Below are 14,602 nucleotides of genomic sequence, written 5' to 3' on the forward strand. Positions count from 1 at the left end.
TTCACCGACTGTGCAAACGTGTCCACACGGGTCCCACCCCAAGGGGCCACATCTCGCCTAAGGTGGAGCTGGCAGGTCTTTGCTGTGCAAAACTGCAATGGACCCTGCCCCGGCTGCATAGACTGCGCAACGCGGAGCCAAAGATTCGTTCTGGGCAGAGAAGAGGTACTAAGAGAGACGTGACTAGCCAAGAGCGAGATCGTGGAGAAAACCCTGTGGGGGTAGTGCCAACATGTGCACCGCGATGAGGAGTTGTGAGAGCCTTGGGGTTGGCTTCGAAAAGTAGAAAAAACGGTCGTGGAGGCCAAAATATTTATGCCGGTCTCCAACCCGCACTGCCAGGAGCGATCCGGCCTCTACTAACCACCTTTAAGCGTTGAGCTGCGAGGTGCCCTGCCACTGGCCGTGCGCAGTGGGCAGGCACCTGCCTAGGTCACTGTTGGATGTGGGATGTATGTGCCCACCACGCGGGCGTAGAGCCCGTGCGGGCCAAACTCACCCACACTTGGCATTTGTTGTACGAGTGGGAGTGTCGCCCGTGGCTAGTGCATGCTCCGTCTTGTCCTTGGAACGCGACCTCCAGGTCTCGAGGGTCCGCGCCCGGGCCAGATTCGAGACAGGTGCGTGGTTGCTGTACTCTCCCTTTGCACACCTTGAGTTACAGCTCTTGCTGCACACAGAGGGCACCATACTGGGCAGGAAACACACACGCACACACACCATGGGGAAAAAATACTGGGGCTGCTGGAAGACTAAAGACTAAGAATGATCACGGGGGCGGGGGGTCAACCACAGGTGCGTGCAGACACCCTGACTCCCACACGTGTCACTCAGCACTCCTGAACTTGGGAGACGTGCGCTTCCAAGAGATGGAAACAAACTCTAGAAAAGTGACTAGGAGAGCAGAGAAAGGATGCCGATGTTCAGGAAAAGCGAGACCTGCGTCTCCAGTACCGGATACGGCGAAAATTCGTTCAGTCGCGGGTGCAGAATCCGGGGTCCGGGACCCGCCCGCACAGTGCAGCCTGTGCTCAGCAGAAGGTGCGCTCACCTTCCCAGCCCAGAGGACCCGCTCAGCCCGCCGCCAGCGAGCTCAGGGCTGAGTCCAGGGCCTGACGGAAATTCCAGGTTCCTTCGGAGCCTTCCTATGAGAAGAGGCGCGAGCCTGGGGGTCCCCGCGTTTCCTGAGCTCAAGGCCGCCGCGTTCCGCTCCCGCCCGTGCCAGCCCCAGAAGGGCTCTGCCATGGCTCCACTCACCAGCTCCCGCCACCTGGATTCCGCTCTCGGACCTCGGCCACCCGAGCCTCCCGACTCGCCCGCCCACTGGCCTCGCTTTTACAGAGCCTGCAGCCTTCTTCCGAAGCGCGGGGACCCCAGCGGCGCCGCACTGGGAGCCGGGTCGGAGGCCAGGCTGCGGCGCGGGCCAGAGCTGCTGGGCCTCCAGGCGCGGGAGAAGGAGGGTGCTCCCTCTCCTCTCGGGGCCGTGTCAATGCTTTGCACTTGGGGCTGGCGTGCGGCTGGGGGTCCTTCCCCGATGCCCAGGGACCCGGCACCCCTTGCCTTGGGCCCTGACGGCGGGTCAGGTCGGCCCTCCGCGCTTTCCAGTCTCGGCGCAGGAGGCGCGGGCGCGGGCGGCGAGGTGGGGGCCGGGGCAGGGGGAGGGGTCTCGGGGCCCGCCGGCCCGTCATTGGTTAATATTTTATTCTGTTGACATGTTTTCTTACTGCTGAGGCTTCCGACACCTTCTCCCCGGCCCCCCCTCCCGGCCGGAGCTTGGCCTGAGCTGTCAAAACTCCGCCCCCGGAGACCCACAATTGGTCCAAAAAGCGTAAAATCAGCAATCAAGGGGGGCCTGGCTCGTTAGCGCAGGGGATCCGAGCAGGGCAGGACATGTGAGATAGTCACAGTTTTCCAGAGATCACGACAAGATCTAACCAGTCGCGCGTGGTCCCCGGCGCCGGAGCGGGCCGGCCCAGCCCAGCCCAGCCCCGCGCAGAGCCCCCGCCGCCCCCGCGCACACAGCCCCGCGCCCCTTGCGGAGCGCGGGACAGGGAGCCGGGAAGAGCAGCTGCCGCGCCCGCCTCGCGGTCGTCCGTCCTCCGCGCGCGCCGCCGCCCGGGCCGGGGGTCCGAGCCGCGCGCCCCCGGCCCCGGCCCCGGGGTGCCTGGGCCGGATGTCCCGATGAGAGAGCCGGCGCTGGCGGCCAGCGCCATGGCTTACCATCCGTTCCACGCGCCACGGCCCGCCGACTTCCCCATGTCCGCCTTCCTGGCGGCGGCGCAGCCCTCCTTCTTCCCGGCACTCGCGCTGCCGCCGGGCGCGCTGGCCAAGCCGCTGCCCGACCCGAGTCTGGCCGGGGCGGCGGCCGCAGCAGCAGCGGCCGCGGCAGCGGCTGAGGCGGGGCTGCACGTCTCGGCATTGGGCCCGCACCCGCCCGCCGCGCATCTGCGCTCGCTCAAGAGCCTGGAGCCCGAGGACGAGGTGGAGGACGACCCCAAGGTGACGCTGGAGGCCAAGGAGCTGTGGGACCAGTTCCACAAACTGGGCACGGAGATGGTCATCACCAAGTCCGGGAGGTAGGGCGGCCGGCGGCTGGCGGGCGCGGGCGGGAGGGCGGGCTGGGGACCGGACAGAACCGAGCCCGTAGCTCTCGGCTCCCAGCTCCCGGTTCCCGGCTCTGGCCCCGGCGCCACGCTTTGCTCCCACAGACAACCAAGCTGATTTTTCTCGTTTGGCACCGGAGCAAATTTCTTTTAAAACGAAAACACCAAAATCCCCCGAATGAAATAAAACGAAAACATGCTCCTAACGAATAGTCATAACCGATCCAAGTCCCAAAGCCAAGCCGTGGAGGCCCCGCGTCTTGGCCCTGCGGCTTGGCCCTGCCGGTCTTGCTCTTCTGCCTCCGGGTCCGTCTCCGAACTCCGGGGAAATGCAGCGTCCTGGGACAGTCTGGGGGCTGCTCCGCCCCTGGAGCCCATAGTGGGATCGGCGGCCCACTACCCCCTGTGGGGTTGCTCGGTTCCCAACAGCAAGCACCTGGTCAGCCGAGAGCCCGCCGCCTGACCCGGCCGGAGAGAGTGTCCCCGCCACAGAGCTCGGAGCTCTGGACACATCCGCCGCCCCAGGCCTTAAAGCCAGAAGAAAGCCACAGTCCCCAGCACCGCCACCCCACGACTCAGCCGCTGAGCATGCAGGCCTCAGGCTCACCCTCTTCCCCCGAACTGCAGGATCAGGGCCCCTGGTCAGGCGCTGTAACCCAGTCCTCAAAACGAGCACCCTCCAAATTTATTTCTGAGCGCTTGGGTCCCAAGTGGGTAGTATACTCTGAACGAATTTCGAGGAGATTCAGGAGAAATGAGTGTATTTCTAGAGGGCCCAGATTTCCTTCCCGGGAATCAGCTTTCATCTCAGATCAGAGAGAAAGAGGGTGTCCGGCTCTAAGCACAGGACAGAAGGGAAGCCGTACACCAGAGGGTCTGACAGGCAGAATTGGGATCTCCCGGGAGCAGAGGTCTCCTGGGCAGTGATAAGAGGGCAGAGCAGGCGACAACAGGCAAACAACAGGAAACACAGACCGGAACTCCAGGCAGTAGTGAGCGGTGGCGAGGGGGGAGATAGAACGGAGAAGAGGGGTCCGCGGACCCAGAAGAGCCGGGTCCCAATGGAGTCTCTCCCCTTCCTTCCCTCCCAGGAGGATGTTCCCCCCGTTCAAGGTGCGAGTCAGCGGCCTGGACAAGAAGGCCAAGTACATCCTGCTGATGGACATTGTGGCCGCTGATGACTGCCGCTATAAGTTCCACAACTCTCGCTGGATGGTGGCAGGCAAGGCCGACCCCGAGATGCCCAAACGCATGTACATCCACCCAGACAGCCCGGCCACGGGGGAGCAGTGGATGGCCAAGCCTGTGGCCTTCCATAAGCTGAAGCTGACCAACAACATCTCTGACAAGCATGGCTTCGTGAGTGTGGGCTGGGGTGCGGATGGGGGTCGAGATCGCAGCACCCGGCACACAGCTGGGGAGCAGAGCCGCGGCAGGACTCCCCAGCAGGGAGCGCTGGCCAAACCCCCAGAGTGCCCCTGCCCCTTCACTGCCCTGTGGCCTGTGCATCCTGGGCCTGGGCCCCAGGGCTCTGCTCTGCAAGCCTGGGGAATGGCGGCTGGGTGGCAAGCTCCAGGCTGCTCACAGTCTCCGTTCCAGTCAGGCCTTTGAGGGCCCTCCTAGGGTCAAGAGGGAGGCAGGTGAGGCTGGGACTATGTGTGCAGTGCAGGTTCCAGGGAGGTCACCCTGCTCTTGGCCTGTGGTGCTGAGCTTAGAAGACCTGCCCATGACCTCAGCTTGGCCCTTCCCCTTCCCCAAGTCCCATGTCCCCAGCCTTCCTCCAAGACTAGGGGGTTTAAAAGTTCAACCCGCACCCCTGCCCCAGGCTCCCTGAGTCCTTTCCCTCCTCCCACAGGCAGATGCCCAACTAGGAGGACAGGGTTTGGGGGTTCTCTCCATTCCTGCCTGAGCAAGTCCCCAGTGAATGGGGGGGTCCATGGGGCAAAAGGAACGCCCATTCTGAGGCAGCAAGTCGGTGGACTCCCCCCACACCCCAAGGTTGGAATCTTCTCACGGTGGCCTTAGTAGGGGGCATAGCAATGGGACCAGGAAGAGAAGTTAAGAGTGGAGTTGTAGAGTTTTGTTCTGTTTTGCATTGCTTTGTTTTATTTGTGTCCAACTGGAGGAAAAAAAAATTTAAGTGGAGAGAGAAAGGGAGAAAAGCTGTGGGGAAAATTGAGGGGAAAAAATCGAAGAAAAAGAAATACAGGTGAGAAAAGAGTAAAGACACAGGGGAAAATGGGGATGGGGCAGAACCAAGAGAGAGACAAAGAAATGGAGAGGAAGAGGTCGGGTCCCCAGAGAGAAAAGCTGCGGCTGACCCGCGCGCTCCCCGCAGACCATCCTGAACTCCATGCACAAGTACCAGCCGCGCTTCCACATCGTGCGAGCGAACGACATCCTGAAGCTGCCGTACAGCACCTTCCGCACCTACGTGTTCCCAGAGACCGACTTCATCGCTGTCACTGCCTACCAGAATGACAAGGTGCGTGGGGTGGGCGGTGGGCCCAGCCCTGCACGACACCCCTCAACACGTGCAGGCTCCAACCCGTCACTCACCCCCGCCCCCGCCGCCCCCCAACCCGCTCCGCGAGCTCACGGCCACTCCCGGGCACCCACAGACATCCTCCAGCCCCTCTTTGGAGCCCAGGACGCTTCCATACAAGCTCCCTGGGGGCGCGCGAACAGCTGGGCGCTCGTTCGGGTGGAGATGTTTGCTTAGCAATTAGCAGAGACTCCAGGCCCGTGCTGACATTTTTACGTTTTATTCGTTTATTTCTTGGCTCAGGAATGGGAATTTAAATGAAGAGAGGGCGCTTGAGGCAATCTGCCCAAGCTTTCGCGATGCTTGGAACCTGGGGCCCAGATTTCACTTTGCTGGGGGAGCCAGAGGGTGGGACAGGTGACACAGCTCCTCAAGCACCCCTGGCTACTGTTCTGGGTCAGTCCAGGCCCTGGACCCCTTGGAAGGTGCTTAGAAAATTTTCCCTCAAGTTAAAGGGCGTCTTCTGTTTGCTGCCTTTTTACACCCTCGTTCTAGTGGGGCAGAGCAACACCCCCACTACGCCCGTGCCCAGTGACCACGGTCGGGCGAATGAGAGGGCAGGAGTGTTGGTGCCGGTTGTTCTGTCTTTGTGAGCCGACGCGTACGCCTGGCTTTGCTGCTCCATTTGGGGAGCCTTGGATTCTTGTGGAGGCGCGTGAATTCGTTTGGTTCTGTGGGCACTTGTTCGTTCTGTGTATACTTGCGTGTGCGCGGGCCGGTGAGTCTGTGTGTACCTGCGGGCTTAACGCGTGCGCCGCTGTCGCCGTGCGCGCCTGCTCAGGTGCGGAGTCGTTTAACTTGCGTCACAGCGCTGGCCTGTGTGCATACTCGGGCCAATTTCCACTCTGCGAGAACAGTTTGGGGCCAGTGTGTTGAGGGATTATTCCTGGAATAAAGTCTTTGGAGGAGGAGAGATCTTGTCACTTTCTTCGAGGCTCACCCGCCGGCCTCACCTCGGGGCGTCCCATCCCAGGCGGGAGGGTACCAAGAGGACACTCCGCGGGTCTCCCCTCTGCGGCCGGCAGCCGCTGACCTCGGGATGCCCCCGGCCAGGCTGGAAGAGACACGGCCTGACCTAGCACCGCCCCCTCGGTGTCCGCAGATCACGCAGCTGAAGATCGACAACAATCCCTTTGCCAAGGGCTTCCGGGACACTGGGAACGGCCGGCGGGAGAAAAGGTGAGGAGGGAGCAGGACGGCCCCAAGGCGGGTGCCCGCGGGGGCAGGAAGCAGGAGGGCTGCGCTCCTCGCTGACCCGCTCCCTCCGCTCATCCCCAGGAAGCAGCTAACGCTGCCGTCTCTGCGCTTGTACGAGGAGCACTGCAAGCCAGAGCGCGACGGCGCCGAGTCGGACGCTTCGTCTTGCGACCCTCCCCCAGTGCGGGAACCACCGCCCTCCCCGGGCGCAGTGCCCAGTCCGCTGCGTCTGCACCGAGCCCGAGGTGAGGGTCGGGGGTCGGACGGCAGTGGGGAGAGGGAGCCGGAGAAGGTCTCCTCAGGGTGCCGGGCTGGCCTTTTGCTCAGCGACCGGCTAATGTTAAAGGCCTGGGAGGAAGCGTCAACGATGTCTGGGATGGGGCTTCCAACCCGGGTCTTTCCTGTGAGGGTGGCCCCTGGTAGCCAGACGGTCCTCTGGACTCCGAGCTTGGCCCCTCGGGCGCTGGCGGCTCTGTGATAGTAAGGTTTCCTCTCCAGGGCTCAATTTCTTCCACTGTGGGGTCTTGGATTAGGTGACCTGAGGCTGCCCCTTGCCTGACTCTAGACGCTCCTCCGACTCGCCTCCCCTGGAGCCTTTTCAAGTCTCCCGGCCCGGAGAGGGCGTCGCGTCAGGCTCCGCCCGGCCGCTGTAACCCCGCGCGCCTTCTCTCCCCGCAGCCGAGGAAAAGTCGTGCGCCGCGGACAGCGACCCGGAGCCGGAGCGACTGAGCGAGGAGCGCTCCGGGCCGGCGCTAGGGCGCAGCCCAGCCCCGGACAGCGCCAGCCCCCCTCGCTTGCCCGAACCTGAGCGCGCCCGGGAGCGGCACAGCCCGGAAAGGGGCAAGGAACCGGCCGAGAGCGGCGGGGGCGGCCCGTTCGGCCTGCGGAGCCTGGAGAAGGAGCGCTCCGACGGCCGGCGGAAGGACGAGGGGCGCAAGGAGGCGGGCGAGGGCAAGGAGCCTGGCCTGGCGCCGCTGGTGGTGCAGACAGACAGTGCGTCGCCCCTGGGCACGGGACACCTGCCCAGCCTGGCCTTCTCCAGCCACCTGCACGGGCAGCAGTTCTTCGGGCCACTAGGAGCCGGCCAGCCGCTCTTCTTGCACCCAGGACAGTTCGCCATGGGCCCCGGCGCCTTCTCCGCTATGGGTATGGGTCACCTGCTGGCCTCGGTGGCAGGCGGCAGTGGCAATGGCGGAGGCGGCGGGCCCGGGACCACCGCGGGGCTGGACGCAGGCGGGCTGGGTCCCACGGCCAGCGCAGCAAGCACCGCCGCGCCCTTCCCATTCCACCTCTCCCAGCACATGCTGGCATCTCAGGTAAGGCCTGTGATCTAGTGGCAGCACAAAGGGAGGAAGAGCAGTGAGCTGGGCGGCTGAGGAGAGCAGAGAGCTTGAGGGGGGCCAGAGGTGCTCCGAGTCTCCAGCAGACAAGAACTCCATAAAGGGGAGGCCTGATGGACGCTTTCCGTGACACCTCGGTTCTGAGAAACTAAGACTGTAGGTCCACGGTCTGACCAGGGCACTGCTTCTGACTCCTGTGTGACCTTAGGCAAGTCCCTGACCCTCTCTGGGCCTGTTTCATTCCCTATAACCCCAGCAAGGAGTGAGGCACCCATCAATATTCTTCTGACTCTGACAGACCAGGGCTGCCCCTGGCTTTTGCAAAGTCCGCTCTCCAGGCCTCAGGAAAAATTTTTTGGGAGAAAAGACCCTTGGTTCCCTGTTAGTCCTGAAAGGCTAGGGCGGCTGGATAAAGGGAGAAGGAAATTTTGCATGGACAATTGGCCACCTAAATGACCCACCTCCCAGATGTCTCTGCCCCTGTAAAGTCCTCTGCCCTGGCAGAGGGCAAGACTGGTTTTCCCCCAACTTCAGTTCCCCAACTCCCCCAGCCACATCTCAGGGAAGGGGAGCTCAGTTCCCCAGGCCCTGGTCGAAATTCTGAGCTCCCACGGGAGAGTTTATGAAAATGTGGCTAGCGGCACACCAAGGAGATCTGATGGGGAGAGCGGCCTCTTTGGTTGCTTGGGTAGAATATTCCCTGTGGAAAGATTTGGAATCTTTTCATTCATTTTCTTCCCTCTGAGGTTTCTGGCAAATTGAACCCTTGAGATCTTATCTCAAGGGAAGGAAAATAGGAGTTCAGGTCTGAGAAAGCTCCTTTGGTTCAGAAGCAAATATTTTTAAAGTTGGGGGGGGTTCTGAAATGAGTTTTGAACAGAGCTCAACGTCAGTGTGTATGAAGAGTTTGAGGTACCAGCATCACATATCTAGGGCTCTGGGCTGCAGGGGAAGGCTCCGGAGAATGGCGTTCAGGGACTTGGAGGTTTAATAGCCCTTGTTTCTGTGTGTATGTGAATGCCTCCTCCCCGCACAAACTCTGCTGATGAAGGTGGGTGTCATAGAGGTCATAGGGAAGTCAGGGCTTCTAGACACAGCTTGGTCAGCAGGTGCACAGCCAGGGTGAGAGTACCCAGCACTCAGGAGGCATCAGTTGGTACAAGTACTGGTGGTTAAGTTCCCAGACCAGTGCAGCCCGTCCCAGCCCTCAGGTAAAGCCAAATCCCGGAACATCTGTCACCTCCTTCCTTCCTCCCAACCTGAGATGCTGGGTCTGAAATGTCCCGCAGGGCTTGACCCCCTCAGGAAGGGTATTTTCTCACTGACTCAGCTGCCTCTTTCCTTTTCCCTGCTTGAGCCAGGCCTGAGGCTTCCTGCCCTCCTCCCCATGCCCACACACTCTGGGGAGTGAGCCATTATCTCAAAGGTCAGATAATCCCAAACTCAGGCCTCATGAACCCAGGCGGTTCTGTCCAGGGTTCCTGGCTGCTGCGCTGTCCACAGGCAAAGACTGCATTCCTTCCTCAGCTGCCACTGAGGTGCTCACGCCAGGAGTTCTCTGTAGAACACTCAGGCCAGTTTTCTGAACTGGTTGGCACCTGTGCCCTTCTCCTGGCGCAGGCAGGAGACCCCTGAGCAGGTGAGCAGGCAGAAGGGGACTTTCCAAAGCTCCTTCCCCAGCCTATGCTCCCTCAGCCCTTTGGAGCCTGCAGACGGGAGGGGTGGCAGGGCACTGCTCTAAATGAGCAGAACCTCCCAAGACAGCCAGAGCTGCCTGCTTGCCACCTGGCCCCATGCCTGCCTGGTTTCCTCCCCTCAGGCCTTTGCCTATGCTAGTTCAGCCACCTGGAATGTCCTTTCCCTTACCCCTACTGTAATACCCAGCACAGAGCTTGATGGCACCAGGCCTTTGCATCATAGCCTGAAATAATCTCCCTCTTCTAACTGGGTTTGGCCATGGCTCATACCTACCTATGCTGCCTGTGGTCATAGTTATGTGAGCTCTGGGTTTATAGCCCTAAAACAGCAGGGCAAGGAGCACCACCCTCACTACCCAGACCACCCTCAGAAATACCTCAGGCAGGACGTCTAACTCTTGCCTTGTTCTGTTTCTTCTAGGGAATCCCAATGCCCACTTTCGGAGGCCTCTTCCCCTACCCCTACACCTACATGGCAGCAGCAGCCGCAGCCGCCTCGGCTTTGCCGGCCACCAGTGCTGCGGCTGCGGCTGCTGCGGCGGCTGGTTCCCTATCCCGGAGCCCCTTCCTGGGCAGTGCCCGGCCCCGCCTGCGCTTCAGCCCCTACCAGATCCCGGTCACCATCCCGCCTAGCACTAGCCTCCTCACCACCGGGCTGGCATCCGAAGGCTCCAAGGCTGCAGGGAGCAACAGTCGGGAGCCCAGCCCCCCGCCCGAGCTGGCTCTCCGCAAAGTGGGGGCCCCGTCCCGTGGTGCCCTGTCGCCCAGCGGCTCAGTCAAGGAGGCGGCTAGTGAACTGCAGAGCATCCAGAGACTGGTGAGTGGGCTGGAGAGCCAGCGAGCCCTCTCCCCCGGCCGGGAGTCGCCCAAGTGAGGGGCTGCCCAGCTGCTCCGCCGCCATGCAGGCCTCCCGGGCTGCCTGCCCCTGCTGCTTGGGACGTGTACAGCACAGAATGGGTATTTATTTAAATAAAGGAGCAAAAGTGGGCTGCAGCAGCCAGAATAGAGCCTCGTCTGGCAAATTGGGGCCTGGGACACTTTCCTGGGTCTCAACAAGAATCAGGCGGCCCGGAACACAGTCGCTTTGGAGCCACCGGACTCGGTCCAGATCTGCTCCAACATTAAGGTGTGGCGTCGGAGGGGGTCTCTCCGGCCTTCCAGCGCAGTGGGAAAGGCCTCATCTCCGGCCCAGCGGTCCCTTCAGAAGCCAGAAGGTGCAGGGGCCAGGGGTGGGGGCTTCAAAGGGTGTCCTAGAGCCCTTGGCCTTGGGGTGGACCGCGTGAGAAACTGGGGTGGAGGATGCAGGAGCCAGTGAAGACTGAAGTCAGTGTAGACTTGAGCTGGGGGACACGTGTCCTTCTAGTCGTCCCACCTCTTCCCCCAAGAGACGGGCACCCGTCCCACCCCTGGGTCAACGGAGGGAGTGGCGCTTCCGCCTTGAGTCCCCAGGGAAAAAAAGATATTTATGAAATAAATGGTAATTTGTGTAAATAAGCTTTAAGGTTCCCAGAATATGCAAATTGGTATTAATTTATTCAAAGGTGTACATTGATGTGTACATATATTTAGAGATTAACTCATAGCATTTAATTTTTTTTTCATTTTACATGAGCATCTATATTGTACAGGGCTGGGGGGCTCTTGGCTGCGGGAGAAGGCCCCGAGCCCCGGAGCAGCCCCCACCTACCCCGCCGGCCCCTCGGCCCCTCCGCCCGGGCTTTGCTCGCCCGGCCCGCGGGCTCCACCTCAGGTTTTCACTTTTCGCTTCGGAGCGAGAACGAAACGACAAAAACGCGAGAAAACAATAAAACGCTACAATGCGAAGTGAACGGCGCTGTGCGCTCTGTGGGCCGCGCGGGGCTGGGGCGCGGCAAGCGCGTAAAGAGGGACCAGCAGCGGGGACAAAAGGTCGGGCGCCCCTCGCTCAGCGGCAGCTGCACCCCGGGGGCGACAGCACGGCTGGGGCCTCGGGCGGAGCCGCGAGGCCCGACGGCGCCGGCGCGGGGCGCGGGCTGGGCCAGGAGGCGCCGCGCCGCCTCGCGCCCCCCGCATCCCCCGCGCCCCTCGCGTCCCCCGCCGGGGCCGGGCTCCCTCTGCTGGCCACTCGCCGCCTGTCCGCCGCTCCTGCCGCTCCACGCCTGGTGCCTGTGCACTGGAGCAGAAGCCCGGCCGAGCGCCCTGGACTCCCGACTCCCTTTTTGGGGCACCGTAGTGGAAATGCATCCCCTCTGGGTGGGTACTCCCTGCCCCCTCTCCCTTCCGAGGAGGGATTTGGCCGTGCTTTCCCCCCAAATACCTCTGACCCTACTAGAGAAACACTTTTTCCGTGTCAGGACTGTTGACTAGAGTGGCAAAATCTGGCCTAGAAGTTCTTCCTAAATCCCTCTTGGGGGTGTGGAGAGTGTAGATCAATAGGCTATTCCCTTTCCTGCCTCAGTTTCCCCTGTATAATAATAATCAGGGTCTCTCTGGGGGTCCCGCTGGGTCAGACTCCATTGAGCTGGTCCTTTCCCTACCACCCACTCCTGCAGGACAGCTGCCACCCGCCCCCATCCGGTGAGCTCCTGAGGGCGCCATCTTCTCTCCTTCTCCTCCTCACTCAGCTAGCATGTGTCTTCAGCCCCAAATCTTAGCAATGGGGGTGGTGAAGGGGTGGGATATGGGCGGTCACCCCTTCAACCATGGGTCTGTCAGTTACCGATCACTCCACCTCGGTCCCAAGTCTCTCCTCTTTGAGCCTTAAGGATTCTTGACGCCCTGGCCGGGCAGGCTGCCTACTTTGGGCACTGCAAGGGGTGGGGGGTCGGGAATAGGGTGGAATGGGGGTGCTAGCTTCCAACTCAACAGGGACACCAGGGATGGTGAGATAGAGGAGTGAAGGTGGAAGTGGAATTGACAGTTGGGCCTCCAAACGCCCAGGACGCCTTCGTGGGCCGACACATTTGTAAGGAAAGAGAACCGCGTCCTCCTCTCCCAGGAGGGCGCTGTCCCCAGGACGCTGAATTCGGCTGGAGGGGGTAGGGGGCATCGGCCAATGCATGAGCGGGAGGGCGCAGAAAACCACGTTCCAACCCCCGGAGCGTGGGTTCCGGCTTCCTTGCCTCAGACCCTGCGGGCGGGACGAGGAAGGGGCGGTCCAGGAACCGGGCGGGGACAGGTAAGCCTCTTTGCCAGCTCGAATGCAATCCCTCGTGGGCAGTGTGTTTATTCAAGGTCGCTTTGGGCTAAAACGCCTCTAAAATTCGTAGAGCAGGGGCGCGTTCGCTTCTCTTGGCTTCTCACTTTCAGCATGACTAGGAGGGAGAGTTGGAGTTGGCTGCGGGCCCGCGACGGCCTGCGGACGGGGCTGCTGACACCAGGGGGCAGCACCGACCTGGGGCCGCGGGCAGAGACGCGAACCCGACGAAAGTGGCTGCGAAGGCCTGGCCAGGCGGCCTCGTTGCAGCTGCATTCTGGTCGCGTCGTTGCTGCAACAACCCGGGTGGGGTGAGGTGGTACCCCAGGGCCTAGAGATTCCCCGCGCCCCCGCCGGAGCCTCCTGCCGCACACACGTCCCTGCCCAGAGTCGCCCACCCGGCGCTGCGCTGGGCCCCTGCTGGGAGCCTCAGTGCGGCTGCGGGAACCTGCGGCCGGCGGCTGGGCCTTGTCCCAGACAAAGGCCAGGCCACTCCCAGGCCCAATTAAGCTACCCGCCTCCCTGGCCTCCCAGCCCTCATTGTCCCCGGGGTCGCCAATTAGCGTAGGCGCCCCGCGTACCCGCTGCTCCGGTGCCCCAAGGCCTCCTTAACCCTTCAGGGCCTGGCACCAGGGGCCCTGGACGGCAACAGCACGCGGGCCTGTGAGGAGGGCGTGTATGGGCGTGATGGGGATTAAGGGGTCGCTGAGGCCTGTTGGTGACCTAGAATGTTGCTGTGGGACCTCGTGTATTGGGAGTGTAGGATCTGAGAGGAAATTGTGCGTGTCAGTGTGAGCTTGTGAAGGTGATTCACGGGAGGATTCGGAACCGAGGGTGTGAGTGTGGGGACTCCGTGAGACCCCTGGCGGCTAAACAGCACGCATCCGAGAGCTAAGGGACCGCGTTTTCTCCCCGGTTAATCAGAGCCTTCCGAGCCCTCACGCCATTCCTTTCCCCCACTCCCCCGCTGCTGCGATCTCGAGCATGAGTGGCCCGGTCCTGCCCTGCCGAAGGGCGCACAGCCTGGGGCCACCTCCCCGGCGCACCGCCAGCTCCGACGCGGGGCATTCCTGGGGACGGGAGGGGCGCAATCAGCCGTGCGCTCCCCAGGATGCCTCCACATAAACCACCGGGCTGGAGGCCCCGACCCCCACCTTCCTGGCTGTGGGACGGCCCCTTTAAGGACAGAGCCTCAATGAGACCTTGATTTAAACTCTGAGCCTGCCTGCCTCCGCTCTGAGGAGGACTCAAACTCCAATCCTGCTTCCTCTCCCTCCTGCGCCCTCCCTGACCCCAAAGTCCGGAGCACCAGCCCGCAAGCAGGTCCCGAAAAAGTCTGAGCGCTCCGTGCTCTGTGGACTGGGCAGCGGCGGAGGGGAGTCCCGTGCGCACTTGGGGACTGGGGCAAAGGGGAGGGAGACCGAGCTCCGGGTCCTCTCTGGGCACTCTCCCGGGAGCGCCTTGAGGAGTGGAGGCTGGTCACCCCTTACTAACTGTTTCGGTGCCTCTGTCCGAGCACGCCTGGGACTGTTTTGCCCTTGGGAGTTCCTTTTCTGCTCCCCACCTCATTTGATGGGTCCCGGGACCTTGAACCCACTCCGGAAGCACCGGATTTCCAGAGCCGGAGGCCACCCCTCTTTTCCTGGCCCCTCCTCTAGGCGCCTCTCAAAGCTCCCCGCCGGGAGCGAACCTGGAGCCCGCGCAGTCCGCGGGTCGCGGCAACTCCCCAAATGCCCACGAGATGGCGCTCCAGGCCAGGGGCCGGCTGCGGCCGAACAGCGCACCTCGGGCTAGAGCCGGAGCTGGACAGAGGGACTCAACAGTGAGATGGGCACAGAGACAGAACCACGGACTGACGTAGATCCAGGCCCAGAGACCGGCACAGGCAGCCGAGGACCGAGGGGTTCCGTACGGGGGCTGCGGATACATGGATGGGGCCGCCTCCCCTTCTCCCTGGGGCCGCCCTGCAGTGCCAACTCCCCCACCTGGGAGGCCCAGTTGCAAACAGCGGCCGGTTGTCTTCTGTGTGCCTGGCTGAGCTGGGG

The 14,602-nt window shown here is 62.3% G+C and overlaps 2 protein-coding genes across 2 annotated transcripts; both read left to right on the forward strand.

Annotated features, from left to right (window-relative positions):
* Positions 1–1,918: 1,918 nt before the first annotated feature.
* Positions 1,919–10,894, forward strand: TBX2 (T-box 2). The gene is made up of 7 exons (XM_012648461.1): positions 1,919–2,576; positions 3,695–3,962; positions 4,942–5,088; positions 6,251–6,327; positions 6,427–6,590; positions 7,024–7,661; positions 9,804–10,894. Exons 1-7 carry the CDS (start codon positions 2,182–2,184, stop codon positions 10,254–10,256), a joined length of 2,142 nt encoding a protein of 713 aa, XP_012503915.1. The 5' UTR covers positions 1,919–2,181; the 3' UTR covers positions 10,257–10,894.
* Positions 10,895–12,671: 1,777 nt separating this feature from the next.
* Positions 12,672–14,383, forward strand: LOC105813633 (chromosome unknown open reading frame, human C17orf82). Its single transcript, XM_012648396.1, is given in 6 exon segments — positions 12,672–12,863; positions 13,121–13,220; positions 13,758–13,880; positions 13,883–13,961; positions 14,216–14,322; positions 14,325–14,383. Coding segments are annotated over 6 exon segments (660 nt in total).
* Positions 14,384–14,602: the final 219 nt, after the last annotated feature.

Source organism: Propithecus coquereli, unplaced genomic scaffold (genome assembly GCF_000956105.1).
Source record: "Propithecus coquereli isolate 6110/MARCELLA unplaced genomic scaffold, Pcoq_1.0 Scaffold285, whole genome shotgun sequence".
In the NCBI taxonomy this organism is placed as follows: domain Eukaryota; kingdom Metazoa; phylum Chordata; class Mammalia; order Primates; family Indriidae; genus Propithecus; species Propithecus coquereli.

Bases quoted from the DNA above. Each gene is read 5' to 3' on its own strand.
- TBX2 (XM_012648461.1), top strand. From the start codon at position 2,182: ATGAGAGAGCCGGCGCTGGCGGCCAGCGCCATGGCTTACCATCCGTTC. The intron at 6,328-6,426 runs GTGAGGAGGGAG...GCTCATCCCCAG, and splicing joins AACGGCCGGCGGGAGAAAAG to GAAGCAGCTAACGCTGCCGT. The intron at 6,591-7,023 runs GTGAGGGTCGGG...CTCTCCCCGCAG, and splicing joins GCGTCTGCACCGAGCCCGAG to CCGAGGAAAAGTCGTGCGCC.